The following is a 14666-nucleotide window of genomic DNA, read 5'->3' as shown; positions in this document are numbered from 1 at the left end:
TATCATTCCGTTTTCAGAGCAGCCACTGCAGTACCTTTTTACTAATTGCCAGAGAACACCTGGATCTGAATACAAAATGGAAACTCATAGGTACACCAATTATACATCTACATTTGCAATGTAATGAATAACAGATTTTCCAGAGAGCAAAAATGTCATATGATCTTCAGAGAAAGTATAGGAAGCTGGGCTACTCTGGCTCCTCACCAAATACAGGCAGGAGACAGCAATCACATCAGTGTTTATTTGCATATACAGAGAGATACTCTGCAGACACAGCATAGAAATGTAGTGGTATCTTCTTGCTCTTTGCAGTCTGGAAGGTTTCCCAGACACCTGAGCTAAGTTCAGTGCAGCATAGGACAGCTTATTTATTGAAATGCAAGACCTTAAGCACACCACAGATATGTATCCATTCTCAAGACTCCGCATTACATCCTGATTCTGTTCCTCATCCAGACAGCGTGGCTATCTCCCAGACAGCTTGTGGGAGCCTACATTATAGACTCATTTTTACTCGATTCTTCTCTCAGAGAGTCACTATCTGCCTAGCTTTATGGGCTTTGGTGTATTCACAAAGGGAGATAATGTTTAATTTGGAAGTGTGTTTGCTGAGAGTAACACATTGCGTATGAACCCAACTCTGCGAGCTTAGTGAGTGCCTTGAAATTTATTTAAAACTTCTATCAGTCAAGTGCTTCTGAAAGTTAGACTCTTCTTGTCTTAGAAACTGCTTTGTTTGTAGCATATGGTGCATCACTTGGACATTTAAGACCATTTGGACCATTATAAAAATATATCATTCTTCTGAAGATAATAAGAATAAAAGCTTGAAAGCATTTAAAAATGCTTTAAAATTTACAGCATTTTAAAGAGCACTATGGTGTAGTTAAACTATCTACATTTTATTCCTGTTTTAAATTGCACTGAGGACCAAAGTAATTCAATAATTATTGTAAGATGTATGAATATTTACCAGCATCCTTTTGAATAACTTCATAGATCCAGGACAAATGCTGGAATTTGTTACTACCTATGTGTCTATTAAAGTGCCATAATCATGAATTCTAGTTATGACAGGATTTTAGCCCAACTGTTACACTTGCCTGTTAATGGAGAAAACAAGTACTCATGGTTGAGGAGTTTAGTGCATTAACAATCATTTTTTCACATATCTTCTTTAGATCAAAGGAAACATATTCAAGTTTTTTGCACTTCATGAGTACTTTGAAGCAAAAATTAGTGATGTTGAGTTTAAAACAGCAAACAACTAAATTAAAGACCACAGCGTGATTTCTAAGCATCCTGCAAGAAGTGTATTGTTAAAGCACTAAGCTAATGTCCAGCCGGGCTCTGTTAAGGTGATAACCCAGGAGAAATTATAAAGACATGTAAGAATCTTTTATTTCCTTCAACATCTGATCCAGAAACACCCAACTAATTAGCTTAAGGAAACATTCAAAATATTATCTTCCTTGATGCTATTTTTATGTCAAGATAGTAGTTATTTCTGAATACTCTGTTGGGGAAAAAAGGTGTGACGTGAAGTTGTCAGACTCAACAGATAAGGAATAGACTGCAAACCACTTGGTGGACCCTAAGGCAATAACCAAGAAGACAACAGGCACATAGAAAAAAGCGATGCAGTTTTGTTTCAGAGAAAAGGAAAAGGAAGAAGAGAGACAGCATCATGGAAGTTACAAGAACAATCATAGAATGGCTTGGGTTGGAGGTGATTCAAAGCCTATCTGGTTCCAACCCCCTGCCATGGGAAGGGTTGCCATTCATCAGATCAGGCTGTCCAGGGCCCCATCCAACCTGGCCTTAATTAACTCCACAACTTCTCTGAGTAGACAGTAAAGACTACCATACAAACCTAGCATTTACACGGGACCAGTCTACAGTCTATACAACAGAAATGGTACTATCTATCACACTCTAGTTTTCACTTGTAAAGGGAGATGCACAAGAGACTGGACTGCTTAAGTGCAGGTCAAATCAGAAACTTCCATCACAGAGATGGCTTCTTCTCTTGAGACAACTCCATGCCTGGTATTGCAGCTGGAAAGTTTCAGACAATGCTCCCAGCAGGCAGTTTGCATGCAGCCACTGTCTTGTGAAGGTGAAAACTTCTGCTAGCTTAATGCTAACAGCTGTCACTTGGCCTCAGCACACAGGTTTTTAGGTTTTTGTTGTGGTTTAACCCAGCAAGAAGCTAAACACCACACAGCCTTTCAGTCACCCTCCCCACAAAGTTCACCTCTGAAGAAAACGTGCATGACTTCAGACATGTGGTGTTCCCTCCCAGGTCTCTATGTGTGACAATGAAGTTACTGAATCATTTATAAATTTCATTTTATTTCCTTTAGAGTTTGTGTACCAGAGATTGCTTTTACATTAGTATTATTTCACTAACATCACTTTAGTGATGTTACTGCATTTTGAATTGGCGTAAGAGAAAGAAGAACATTGATTTTGTTTAGAAAAATTAGCAATAAAAACCTTATGACTAGAACTCTTAAGATGAAATACTGGATATTCTCTCATGTAAAAGAATACCACCATTTTAAAAACTCCATTGCCCAACCTAGCTGCAGCTCCACATACAAATTTGTTCTGGAATTACCTTACAAATATGTTGTTTCGGAATTCCACGCAGTATGCAGTAAAAATAAAGGTGTTCCCAACCCGTTAAAAGTTCATCCAGTGCATCTTGCTGTGGACAGTAGCCAATAAGAATGCCTTCAGAACTAGCAGACAGTATATCCATTTCAGAGCTGTTAAAAGAAAAAAACAAAACATTGGGTAAAAAAGACAGTCCTTATTTTCACCCTTGGAATACAGAGTCTTCACGGCAAGCACAGTTGCCTTTTAACGTGTAGGTAAGTGAAGCGACTCAGGCTCCTTACCATCACTTAACACAGTACCAATCACAGTCATGGCAAGGTTTTTGTCCCTTTCTCAGGCTTTTGGGCTGCTATTCGTGTTTCACTGCTCTAAAGGAATGCAGGTCAAAATAAACAGACCAACACAGAAGGAGGAAGATCTATGAGAAGTAATTCTTACTAGGTTTACCTCTCCTATATACACAGGCCTTGCTCTAAGGAGACGCACTTGCATCACATTCACATTCAATATTAGAGAGACATTAGTCTTGAGAGAGGGAGCACAAGCTCAGTGTCTGCGTACATATGTACACATCCATATTATGTGTTCTCTAAGCAATAACACACACACAAAAAAAAAAAAAAACAACTCCAAAACTATTAAAGTTTAGTAAGCTTAAACATAATACTTGAAAAAAAAAAAAGTGATTCTGATTTCAGGGACTTTGTCCGTCTCTTTGTAGCTGTACTGTATTACTTGAAATTGCATTCATTGCTAAGAAGTAAGCTTGATTGCAAGGGTGTCTCATTAGCCATAATGACACTAAATCTATCATATTTATTCCATCATCTAATCCAACATTCAATGATGCTGATTTACATTTACAGAAAAGACCTGTCAAAATTAAGCTATTCTATTTTAAAAGAAAAAATAAGTTTTGAAAGAAAAAGTTTTTTAAAGCTTCTGAATTACAAAATGGTTCCCCCCTTAGCCCCCTCATTATTTTTTTTTTACGTTTCTGATTAAGAGAACTAAGTATACAATTGATCACTTAGACACAAAGTAAATGTTTTAAATGGAAGATCTACAATTACCAGCATTAGTGTAAATCTAAATATGTATCTCCTGATTCTTAACAAGATTCAGGAGTCTGGGAAAAAAGGAAAAGGAAAAGGAAAAGGAAAAGGAAAAGGAAAAGGAAAAGGAAAAGGAAAAGGAAAAGGAAAAGGAAAAGGAAAAGGAAAAGGAAAAGGGGAAAAGGGAAAAGGGAAAACGAAAAGGAAAAGGAAAAGGAAAAAAAAGAAAAAGGGAGAGAGAGAGGGAGAGGGAGAAGGAGAAGGAGAGGGAGAGAAAAAGAAAAAAGAAAAAAGAAAAAAGAAAAAAGAAAAAAGAAAAAAGAAAAAAGAAAAAAGAAAAAAGAAAACAGACACTGAATTTTACTTGATGAATCACACCATAAAGATATTTTAATCCTGTCAAAAGACAACTTATCATGATTGTGATAAATCTTGCTGGTTACTAATTAGAATGGGCTTTTGCTCTTAATAGCAAAGACGTAAAATTTTAGTACATATGCAGCTTTGGATGGTGCCAAAGAAGTTAACTATCTGCCTGCAGACATCTCGCTAGACAAAGAAATAGAAGGGAGAAGAAAAAAAAAAAAAAAGAAAAAGGGAAATGGAAGGGAACGGGAGTGTATTTTATCATTAATCTATAACTACTTACAAATTATTTAAATGAGGTATATATAAATTTTTCTCCCAGCTCAGGTTCTAGCTATATCTAAATAAAATAATCAAAACATATGAGTTTTTTAAGGTCAAATTTACCTGAAGATATGGATTCAATAATGTTGATCTTTCTGCATAACCTGACAAAAGCTGTGGATTCTTCGTTCAATGAATTTTAACATTACAAAACTACAGTAAAATGCTGTCAAGATCCTACTAAATAGAGTGAACTGTATAAATTTTGCTATACTAGAAAGATTCAGGCACAGTAACAATACTTTCTTTTTGGTGCAGGTACTCTCCTTGGAGAACTAAGAACTAATTCTGGTAATATGCCAAGTTCAGTCACAAAAGAGCAAATCACACAGGGGTAAATTCAGGGACATTTACTCAGCACGAAGTTTCTGTATGGATAGATACATATACTCCAGAATGGATCCGTACCACAAAGAACAAAAAATTAGTGTGCATGGTTGCAAAAAATAACAGATGCCTGATGTCCTTTAGCTAGAACTTGATTAGGCAATAGTTACTCCGTTTGCATCAGAAAATAAAAACACTTCAGAGTCCCCAGTGCTAATTACACAGATACGAGTTTAGTGCTGTGCTTCCTATGAGGTGCATACAGCCTATAATGAACAAGATCCCACTCAGCAACCTTTAGTTTTCATAAAGAAGAATACAGTGACAATACATCATTTAATACTCTTACTTTGCTTGGTCATTATCTTACAACTGCATCCATTAGTGCTGACCTTGAACACTTAGAACATTCCCATTAATAAAGAAATTCTAACTTATCCACTAATGAACTCATGGACCTAATGTTTTTCCATCTCTAGATGCCTGCCTATATATTGCAGAAAGCAGCATGAACAGAAGGAAAAAAAAAAGCCGCATATAGATTCTAGCTTTTTATTGAAACGTGTTCAGTATGTACAGTACAACTCCTATTCTGTCCTCAGCAATATCACTGAGTAAATGTCCAAAAAAAAAAAAAAAGAAAGGATCAACAAGCAGTTCAAAAGAAGGGATTCTGTCCCTCTGCTCTGCTCTCAAGAGACCCATCTGGCATACAACATTCAGTTCTGGGGCCACCAACACAAGAAGGACATTGAGCTCCTCTGGACCTCCACAAAGATGATCGGAGGGGCTGGAGCACATTACCTACATGGAATGATGGAGAGTCTTGGGGCTTTTCAGCCTGGAGAAGAGAAGGCTACACAGGGACCTTATAGCAGCCTTCCAGAACCTGAAGTGAGCCTATAGGAAAGCTGGGGAGGGACATTTTATAAGGGCACATAGTGATAGGATGAGGGGAAATGGCTATAAACTGGGAGAGAGTAGATTCAGACTCAAATTATTTACTGTCAAGGTGGTGAGACACTGGAACAAGTTGCCCAGCGAGGTTGTGGATGCCCCCATCCTGAGTGCATTGAAGGCCAGGCTGAACGGGGCTTTGAGCAACCTGGTCTAGAGGGAGGTGTCCCTGTCTATAGCAGGAGGGTTGAAACTAGGTCTCTTCCAACCCAAAATGAAAAGAGCATTTCAAGTAGTTACAGCATAATACCAGAAAACATTTTCCCTAAATGATATGCTGTAAATGACATTAAAAAAAATGATGCTGCTCAGTACATTAATTACATCCTTCTTTAGCAAGCATCCTAATGTGTAATATCAGAATTGAATTGGAAATATGTGTTCTTATATTTTCTGAACTGTAGATTATCTTGCAGCAAAATGAAAAATCATTTTCTCGGCTCAGAGAAAAACAAGCAATTGTCTTCTGCCCTTTTATTGTCAGCATGATAGCATTTCTCTTTAGGCCATTAATGTAAACAACATGAGAGACAGGAGGAGAAAAGTTAATTTAAAGATACAGAACATATAACTTCAGATTCCAATTTCTCTCCACCTTTCGGTCCATAGGACAGTAGACACTATGAATCCTAACGTAATACCTAAAAACTACAGGCTGAAAGTCAGAAAATACAAGACTTCCTGCATCATTATGAAAACATTTAGTATAGGTTATCTTCAGATCTTTTTAGTTACTTTGATTACATATCTTGACCAAGTTCAGACATGGTCCACGTTTCCTTCCTGAAGATTTGTTTTTAGAATGTATTATTAAGCTTAGTCAATACATCAATTTAGTATTTAATTCCTCTTGTAAAGTGAAACAGCTGCAACAGATGAAACGAACAGAATGTGTCCGGAATACTTTATACATTAAATAAAGATTTACACTTGCAAAACTACATTTTTATTATACTTCCTGAAAAGGTCAACAGCAAATACATCATTCTTAAGAAAAAAAGCTGAGGGCAGCTCTTGAAGCCTCTAAAATATTGTATTCCAATCTTTTCTAAATACTTTGGTTTCCATTTTTTTTCTGTGAAAATTGTGATAAATCGTTGTGAATCGTTGTGAAAAGAGGTTTCTGTAAGTTTGGATTGCTAACCTTTCAAAGTTTTGTGTTAATGATGAAAGACGTTTGTCAGCCTTGCAAGGTACAGGGGATAATAAGCTAAACTCTGACTGGATAAAATTTCCATTTAAATTAATTCCTTTGCAGATTTTTCTAAGACATTTACTTCCATTCATTTTTTGTGTGTTTTAACACTGCTGAAATCTGATTCCAGCCATGAGAGCTACCCTGGGGTGACTTGAGCTTTTGTTTGCACTGAATAGAAAAAAAAGAGTACTAGAAATTGTGAGAAATCTTGGATGAAACCTGTTCCTTTCTGCAACGTGAACTGGACCTGCAGCTTCCAGAAAACAAGGCTAATTATTGCAGAGACTGGATTTGCTTCTTATTTGTCACAGTGGTTACTAACAATATAGCTTAGGAAGCTGTGGGTCGACATTCATATGCATGACCTCAATTTCAAGGTAACTTAATACCACCAATATGAGCTGTTTGGCTGTTTATGAAAAATTGTTTCTGTTGACTAAGCTGCACATTTTCATTTGTTTTTGTATGCTCTTTCTGCAGTATCTGAATGCAGTTAAAATAAAGGCAATTATATATATTCTACTTACAATGTCTTCTGCAGAGATAAATTCCATTATTTAGTCAGAATGAAATATAAACTTACAAATTGCTGAAGTAGACATTCCACTGTACTCATAACTGCACGTTCAATTCCATGCATACTAAAGCTCAATTAACATTATAAAAAATCAAGGTTAAACTATAATTACTGTAACTGAAGTTTAGGTATAATTTAACTAATTACACAGATACACACCGTTAAAACTATCAGCTATCTCGGCCATTATATTTATGGAAATTTATTCTGCCTTTCAAGTAAAGCTATTTGAATTACATTTTAAATTATTAATCATAACTATCAAAAAGCCCAAATTGTATCTATATACACATAGATGTATCTTACTTTTCCATCTTTGGAGAACAGTTCTTAGGTCCTATGTCTTTGTAATTCAACAGCTGAGATGACTGACTTTTAATTCAAATAGGATGGGGAGTTGCTATCATGGAGGATAGCTGTGCAGAAGGAAATGGAAATTCATAGGAGATGAATTAATTACATATGGAAGAAAGCCAAATGCTTCAAGCCTCTTATGAACAAAATTAGGCATGCTGTAACTACTTTGACTATGCACCCACAGCAACTGAGACTGCAGAGTATGAACTTAAAGCCTACTCTATTCAGCAAACTACAATGAAGACTGCAAAACAGCTTGAGAAAAAAAAAGGCAAATCAAACTATAAGAATTTTGAGATTTTGTCTTCCATGCTACCTTTAGCCATTCTTAGTTGAAGAAGGCTTTATGATACAGCATCATTAAAGAAGACCAAGGTTGTAACATGCATAGGGGAATATCCAATGCCAGTTGCACACTAAAAAAAAAAAAGAAAAAAAAGAACTATGGAAATGTTTGTGAACATCCACACTAGCTTTCATTCAGCCAGCTTGTGCAATGGTGGCTACCTAGTCATAGAAGTAGAGCTAATCATAAGCTAATCTAAGTCCATTTGTACCCTTACAGAGGAACACAAGCACTACAGAGAGCAAAAAGGACCTCTGTAAGCATACAGACCATGCAGCCAATTATCTTCTATTGTTTTATAGCATCATTCTTTATAAATACAGGTAAGCAAATTTTACTAAAAAAATTTATTTTCTAGTCCCTTTCCTTTTCGCTTTTAATATTCCTGAACTTTGCCAAAGAGACTGCTGGTACTTTAGTGTCAGTATTTTACCTCCCTTGCCACTTTTTTACATTGAGGTTGGAAATATATCTAAACGGAAACACACTTTCTTTATATGTTAATTTTTTATTATTATTATTTCATCTGGACAGATATGTCACTGATAATGGCAATGTTAATGAGTTACATAAAATAATAAGACAAAATCTCCTATGAACAGCATTTTGCTATTATCTTTATAGGTGTGACTATAATTAGTGATAAATTCCTATTATTTCTCTTGCTGGAGTACATTTATGAGGTCACAGTTACAAGCAGAATGGGACTGCAAAGGTTAGAAGTTGCCTAAAAGACTTTTCAGCCGAATAAGAAAATCTAAAAAAGAGTTTCTTGTTAGACAGCTCAGCTTGCATACTATAAACGAGCATTCTCATGTAAACACTAATATAAATCAAAGCTTAGGCACATACACTATTTAAAAATATCTAATTGATTTGTAATTTACCAAAAAGAGTTTAAAAGCCGATCAGAAGCCTTCCCTTCTCCAAAAGTGTCCTAATCAAAGAGAATGCCAAGAAAACTTAACATGCAGAAGAAATGAAGCTAGATTTAGCATTTAATACAAATTTCTGCACTTTTATGAATCTGAATAATACTGAAATCTGTTGCACAACCCCTAGCTTTTATGCATCTCAACTAAGATTTTGTTACAAAAAAGTGAAATTATTTCCAATTCTTAGTGATATGTTCCTTTATGTTTTTTTTTTCTTTTATTGAACATTCAACAAATAAATAGCATAGAGGCCAACAAATGTTTTTTATGCACATGAAGGTATTGTGAATCTGCTTTTCTACCCTTTTAAAAAGGCAGCTGCAGATCATTAATACATTTACCTACTTTTAGAGTCCAGAGGATTCCCCTCAACACCCTTAATTATCAATGTATGAGAAACGCAGCTCTTTCTATGCAACCCTATATACCTCCAACATGTTCTAGGCTGAAGTTCCAAAAACTCTACTTTCCAATTCAACATACACTTTTGAAAATCAGACCTTCCATTTCTTGTCTTCAGATGTCCAAAAGGTGCAAAGGTTTTCTTGTAAAATTCAAATCTGATTTCAGCACAGTTGCCTGAAAGAGATTTTTCTTACTCTGTTCCATACTCTGAAACTATTACACTAATTATCAGGAAAATATACTTTTTTTTCTTTTAACCAAGAACTTTCAAGCACTGTTATTCAGTGAAACAGGAACAGCTACAAATTAAGAATTTTGTGCATGGAATTAAATCAGTTATGTTCTCAAGTATTTAAACTAATAAATTTTCATACTAATTTCTTTATTTGATCATGAAGAATTCATCAGAAAGAATGCATCTGTAGTATCATGTTTTTTAATGTAGAACTCTTAGTAACTTTCTGAATTTAAAAAATCTTATCCAGTCTTTCAGGATAAGACAGGTTTATAAGAGTTGTGTTCTTTCCACTCACATACAACAGAGATGGAATCTTTGTCTATGTTGCTTCTCAAACTACTAATCAGGAATCACTACCACAGGAAATGCCTCTATGGAGGCTGCTTAATGACATAGGTTTTAAATAAAGAAGACTCTAGGTCAGCAAGTGGTGGCCATCAGCTGCTTTCTTTGTCAACTTCTCCAATGCCTCTCGGAGAAATACCAGGCCCTTGAAAACAATAATAGGGTGTAATAAAGAGTTCTTAGCATTATATCCCCCTTCAATCGTTTATTTCAGGAACAAGTACAAATCAATCGAACTAAAGCCCCTTGGGTACCCAATACACACATCAGACAGAACTACGTTCTACAATTATGTGTAGTTTTGCATTTGTTAAGACATATACAATTATCAGACACAAATCTTTTGAGAGCAAATATCTGAAAGCTGCAGTTGTCTTCCTCATATGGAGTAAATATATTCCTTAGAGAACACATTGTACAACAAATTAAAAGAGATTCATATGTCTATCAGACTGAAGTTTCTTGGTTTTGGCTCCCAAGACTTAAGTGTGATAGCTAAAGATCCGGGACTCAGAGGCACTAATTTTAATAGCTGTTCTCAGTTGCAACTAATAAAGATGTAAATAACAATTTAGAGACATCTAAAACTGAATGAGGATTTAGGACACAAAAGTATCAACTGCAACGCAAAATATTTCAAATTACCTTTTTTGTTTTTCCCACTGTTTAGAAACTTGTTATTTGTACCAGTTCTTGTACTTTTATGTAGGATAAACCTGATTGCTCCACAGAAAAGGAAATGACTGTGCTTGTAATTCAACTAAGATAGTAACATCAAAACTTATCACAAGCATCTTTGTATCTTCCCAACAGGCTACAGATAATTGAGTTGGTTCACTGATCAAAATCTTATTCTCTTTTTTGGTTTTAAGACTATAAATGAAACCTATGCAGGAAAATATGTATATACATTCTGCTTTGGATGAATAATTTAGCAGTAGTCCAAGTGCTAATAAAGGGTTCTTCAGGCTGGCTGGTTGACAAAAAATTTGTCCTCGCTTGATTTACAGTAGTACAGCAACATATTACATTGTCTTTTGCCAGAACTTAATATGACACACACAACAAAGTCTGGAATTAGTCAGATCTCTACTCCTAGCCTCAAAGCAATTTGCTTTGCCAAGGTTAGCTACTGTGCAACTGCAGCTCCTGCTTGAGTTTTACACCTCCACAATATTAGAATAAACATAGAAATATGGGCTTTACAGTCACTTGTGGTCTTCTGTCTTCAGCTGTGGAAGAAACAATGAAACCCCTGGCTAACTAACATCATAATACAATATCATATTGTCAAAGATATTATGTGACCATCTCCTACGACTTCCTCTCTAATCTTCTAAATGTGTCGAATTTCATTATCTACATTCTACTTCACAGTAAATAACATTACATTTCACGGTATGCATTCATGTTGGATTTTAAAAATACAGTGCAAGAAATCAAAGTAATACACAAGATGGCTACAAATATAATCATGCATTATATTATTATGTAGCACAAATTATCAGGCATTAGTTTCTTTTCAAATTTATTATTAAATACCAGGAACATATGAAAGTTGAACTCTCAGAAGAATTTCGATCTATTTAGCTACAAGTGCATTAAAACACTCTTGTAAAAGGCATTGTTAAATTGTTTTGTGATTTTTTTGAAGAGTTACCTTTAGGAATTCTGATAAAATAAATCATGTATTTAATAAACCTAGTGTAACTGTCATTAAAATATATTCCTGACAATGAAGTATATTCTTATAACTTTATATTTGCTTTGAAGTCAATATTAAGATATTGAAATTATAACACCAGATCAATTCATTTTCCTATATAAAGATGTGATATCACATTGTGTAGGGAAGACATGTGAGATCCCTGAAAGCACAGAAAGGACCAAAGATGAGTCCCGTTAAAGCTTAGAGTAACTCTTAGCATCTAAACAAAATCTGGAAGCTTAGATACTCCCTTGAGGAGAATAGCATATTAGAAATCATTACAGATCATTGTATTTCCACAAATCTCAAATTCTCTTCTGACCTCTGTAATATCTTTGTAAATGCATTCCAACTCCACGTTTCAAAGAACAGCAAATTTTATTTGTTACCTAATTTTTAATCACTTTTTTCTTTTTTTTTTTTGTCATTATTGCTGAGAAAAAAAAATCTGCTTTGTTTTGGGAAATAAATGAAAACAACTGTCTGTATAAACACCCTCTCATGTCATTTCTTGAACAGAATTTTTCATTTTAACATTAAATCTACTGGATCTTTCCTAAAGAAGAGAGAAAATACTGATGTAAAAGAGCATTTAAATTCTAAAACACAGACATGCAAATTCTCATTTTGGAAATTTCAAAATATTTCATTTAAAATTTTTCTGAATTAAACCCTCACCTCTACTTCTTCAAAAGACATATTTTGAAATAGACATAATTTAAAAAGGAAACTTCAAAATCGTTTACGAGCCCAAAATACAAACCCACAAGCATACGTGCAATATAAGGACTTTTTACTTTGGCTTGACATTAAAATAATTTTATCATCCCAACAATGTGCTTAGTAAAAATCTGTAAATGTTGGTTATATCTAAGCCAAAAAAGCCATTATTCACTTATTCCTCCATCAAAGTTAGCTTCAATACGACTAAGACTATCTCCGATCCTAATTACAGTCTGTATTGATTAAATAATTAATGACACTAAACGACACAAGTGCCAGGAAATATTTTAAAAGTATCCATTTGAAGCAGTGATCACCATTCTAACACTGGAAACGTTTCAGTGCAGAATGGAGTGATATGTGATATGTCCATTTGTCTGGACATAACTAACATGAAGATTTTTGTTAAAACTAAGGCTTACTACTCTTTTGCTACTATATAACTGCTGTCATAATCCCTGCCCTTCCTGACAAGGCTTGACAGTGATGATGCAATATACATTTAAAAGGGAACAAAATAGGTCTCTATACTACAAGTAAAAATGATGGAAGACTGCTGAGTCTTTGATCACTGGCATTATCCAGTAGCACTATCTGATCCAACCCTGCATTATTTACCCTGTAGGAGTTCGGATAACAGCACGCCCAGCAGATGGAACAATATCTCCAGTCAGCATCTTAAACGTTGTGCTTTTCCCAGCTCCATTTGTTCCCAGGAGTCCAAAGCACTAAGAGAGATTTAAAAAAAAAAAAAAAAAAAAAAAAAAAAAAAAAGAAGAAGAAGAATTGATGTACTACATTGCATTAACTCTTCAATGGGTATTTTTCATATTTCCTGTCTTGTTTGTAAAATAGTTAATGTGATTGTTTAGTATATGCAATTCCTTTTTCAACAGAAAATAAATTTCAAATAAAATAAAATGCTTTGATTACCTCTTACATTCCTACAAGTGACTTATCTAATATTCTAACCCTCCACTTACTTAAACCCCTGTTCTACAATTTAATGCATTAGTTATCAATTTTATTATAAAGTGCTGGAATTGAACTTGAGGTTTTCACATCCAAGTTGAGAGCCAGTCTATAGAGTCGATATTTCTCAGATGTTTCACTTCGTACAGTGAACTCTGAACTCTAGATAGTGACTCCAAACAGAGCACCACTGCAAAGAATACCTTCTTAAGTAATGGCAGTGTTTGCATTAAGACTAAAAATAGCACTCCACAACTTTTAAAATACTTGTTTCATTAACTGTTTTACTGATAAATAGTTCAATGATTTCAATATGAGAAATACAATCTTGCCTTGGGACAAACTCAGGATCCTATCCACAATTTGCATTTGAGTTAGATATTCTTTGATTTCTCTTTGGACACTGAACTGCTTTGCTACTCCCTGGTATCTTATTATGTTAGCCAATAAAACATTAACTTGCTTAAGATAAACAAGATAAAAGAATTAAGACTCTAATAAAGTGTTGAATAAAATAAATAAAAAGAACAACCATACAAACGTTGCTTCTGGAAGATCACAAAAAATTCTACTCTTATCAAGTTATTAATTTTCAGAAATTGCTACAATTAAAACTGTTCTACTGCTATCTACCATACTTTGATTGCAGATATGCAGGTCCGAACAACTGTTCAAAGTCAAGAGTTACTCTGAAAGAAAAAAAAGTCCTCTTTACCTCTCCCTTTGTTATTCCCAAGCTTATGTTTTCCACAGCTGTGTTCTTCTTATTGAAACCTCCATAACGCTTCCTGAGATTGTACAGAAGAAGGACATCATTACCAGTTCTTCCCCTAGAAAGTCGCTGTCGCTCCATTTCTACATCAATATCTTCTGATGGATTGACCACGCTGTTAACTAAATGCTGACCCCTAAAATAGAAAGTGACAACAAATTGGACATTACTATACTCTGAGTATTTCCCTAATTGCAATCCTTCAAAGATTGTTGATTCAACCTCTGCAGAATCCAAGAAAGAAAGTATTTGTGTTTTTTATACATCACATCACATACGTGTTTAAATTTTTCTCCTCCCTAAAACATAGTTGTACTCTATTACTCATAAGAAACAGCAACTGGGACTTTAGACTGAATATAAACAAATTGAAGCAGTACTTATATCAGAAAAGGAAATCCTTAGTTCAGAATGAGAGCATGAGAGTATAAAA

At 34.7% G+C, this 14666-nt stretch overlaps 1 protein-coding gene across 1 annotated transcript in view; it reads right to left on the bottom strand.

Moving 5' to 3' along the window:
* ABCA13 (ATP binding cassette subfamily A member 13) overlaps positions 1–14666 on the bottom strand; it is a 168900-nt gene that overhangs the window by 26876 nt on the left and 127358 nt on the right. The window contains exons 53-55 of the mRNA XM_052704176.1: positions 14177–14369; positions 13108–13217; positions 2627–2777 (exon numbers count right to left, since the gene is read on the bottom strand). Of these exons, the coding sequence (XP_052560136.1) occupies positions 2627–2777; positions 13108–13217; positions 14177–14369 (454 nt within the window). The remainder of the gene's footprint in view (positions 1–2626; positions 2778–13107; positions 13218–14176; positions 14370–14666) is intronic.

This window comes from Tympanuchus pallidicinctus, unplaced genomic scaffold, assembly GCF_026119805.1.
Source record: "Tympanuchus pallidicinctus isolate F22 unplaced genomic scaffold, pur_lepc_1.0 scaffold5, whole genome shotgun sequence".
Lineage (NCBI taxonomy): Eukaryota > Metazoa > Chordata > Aves > Galliformes > Phasianidae > Tympanuchus > Tympanuchus pallidicinctus.
This window is presented reverse-complemented; position numbering and strand designations above follow the sequence as displayed.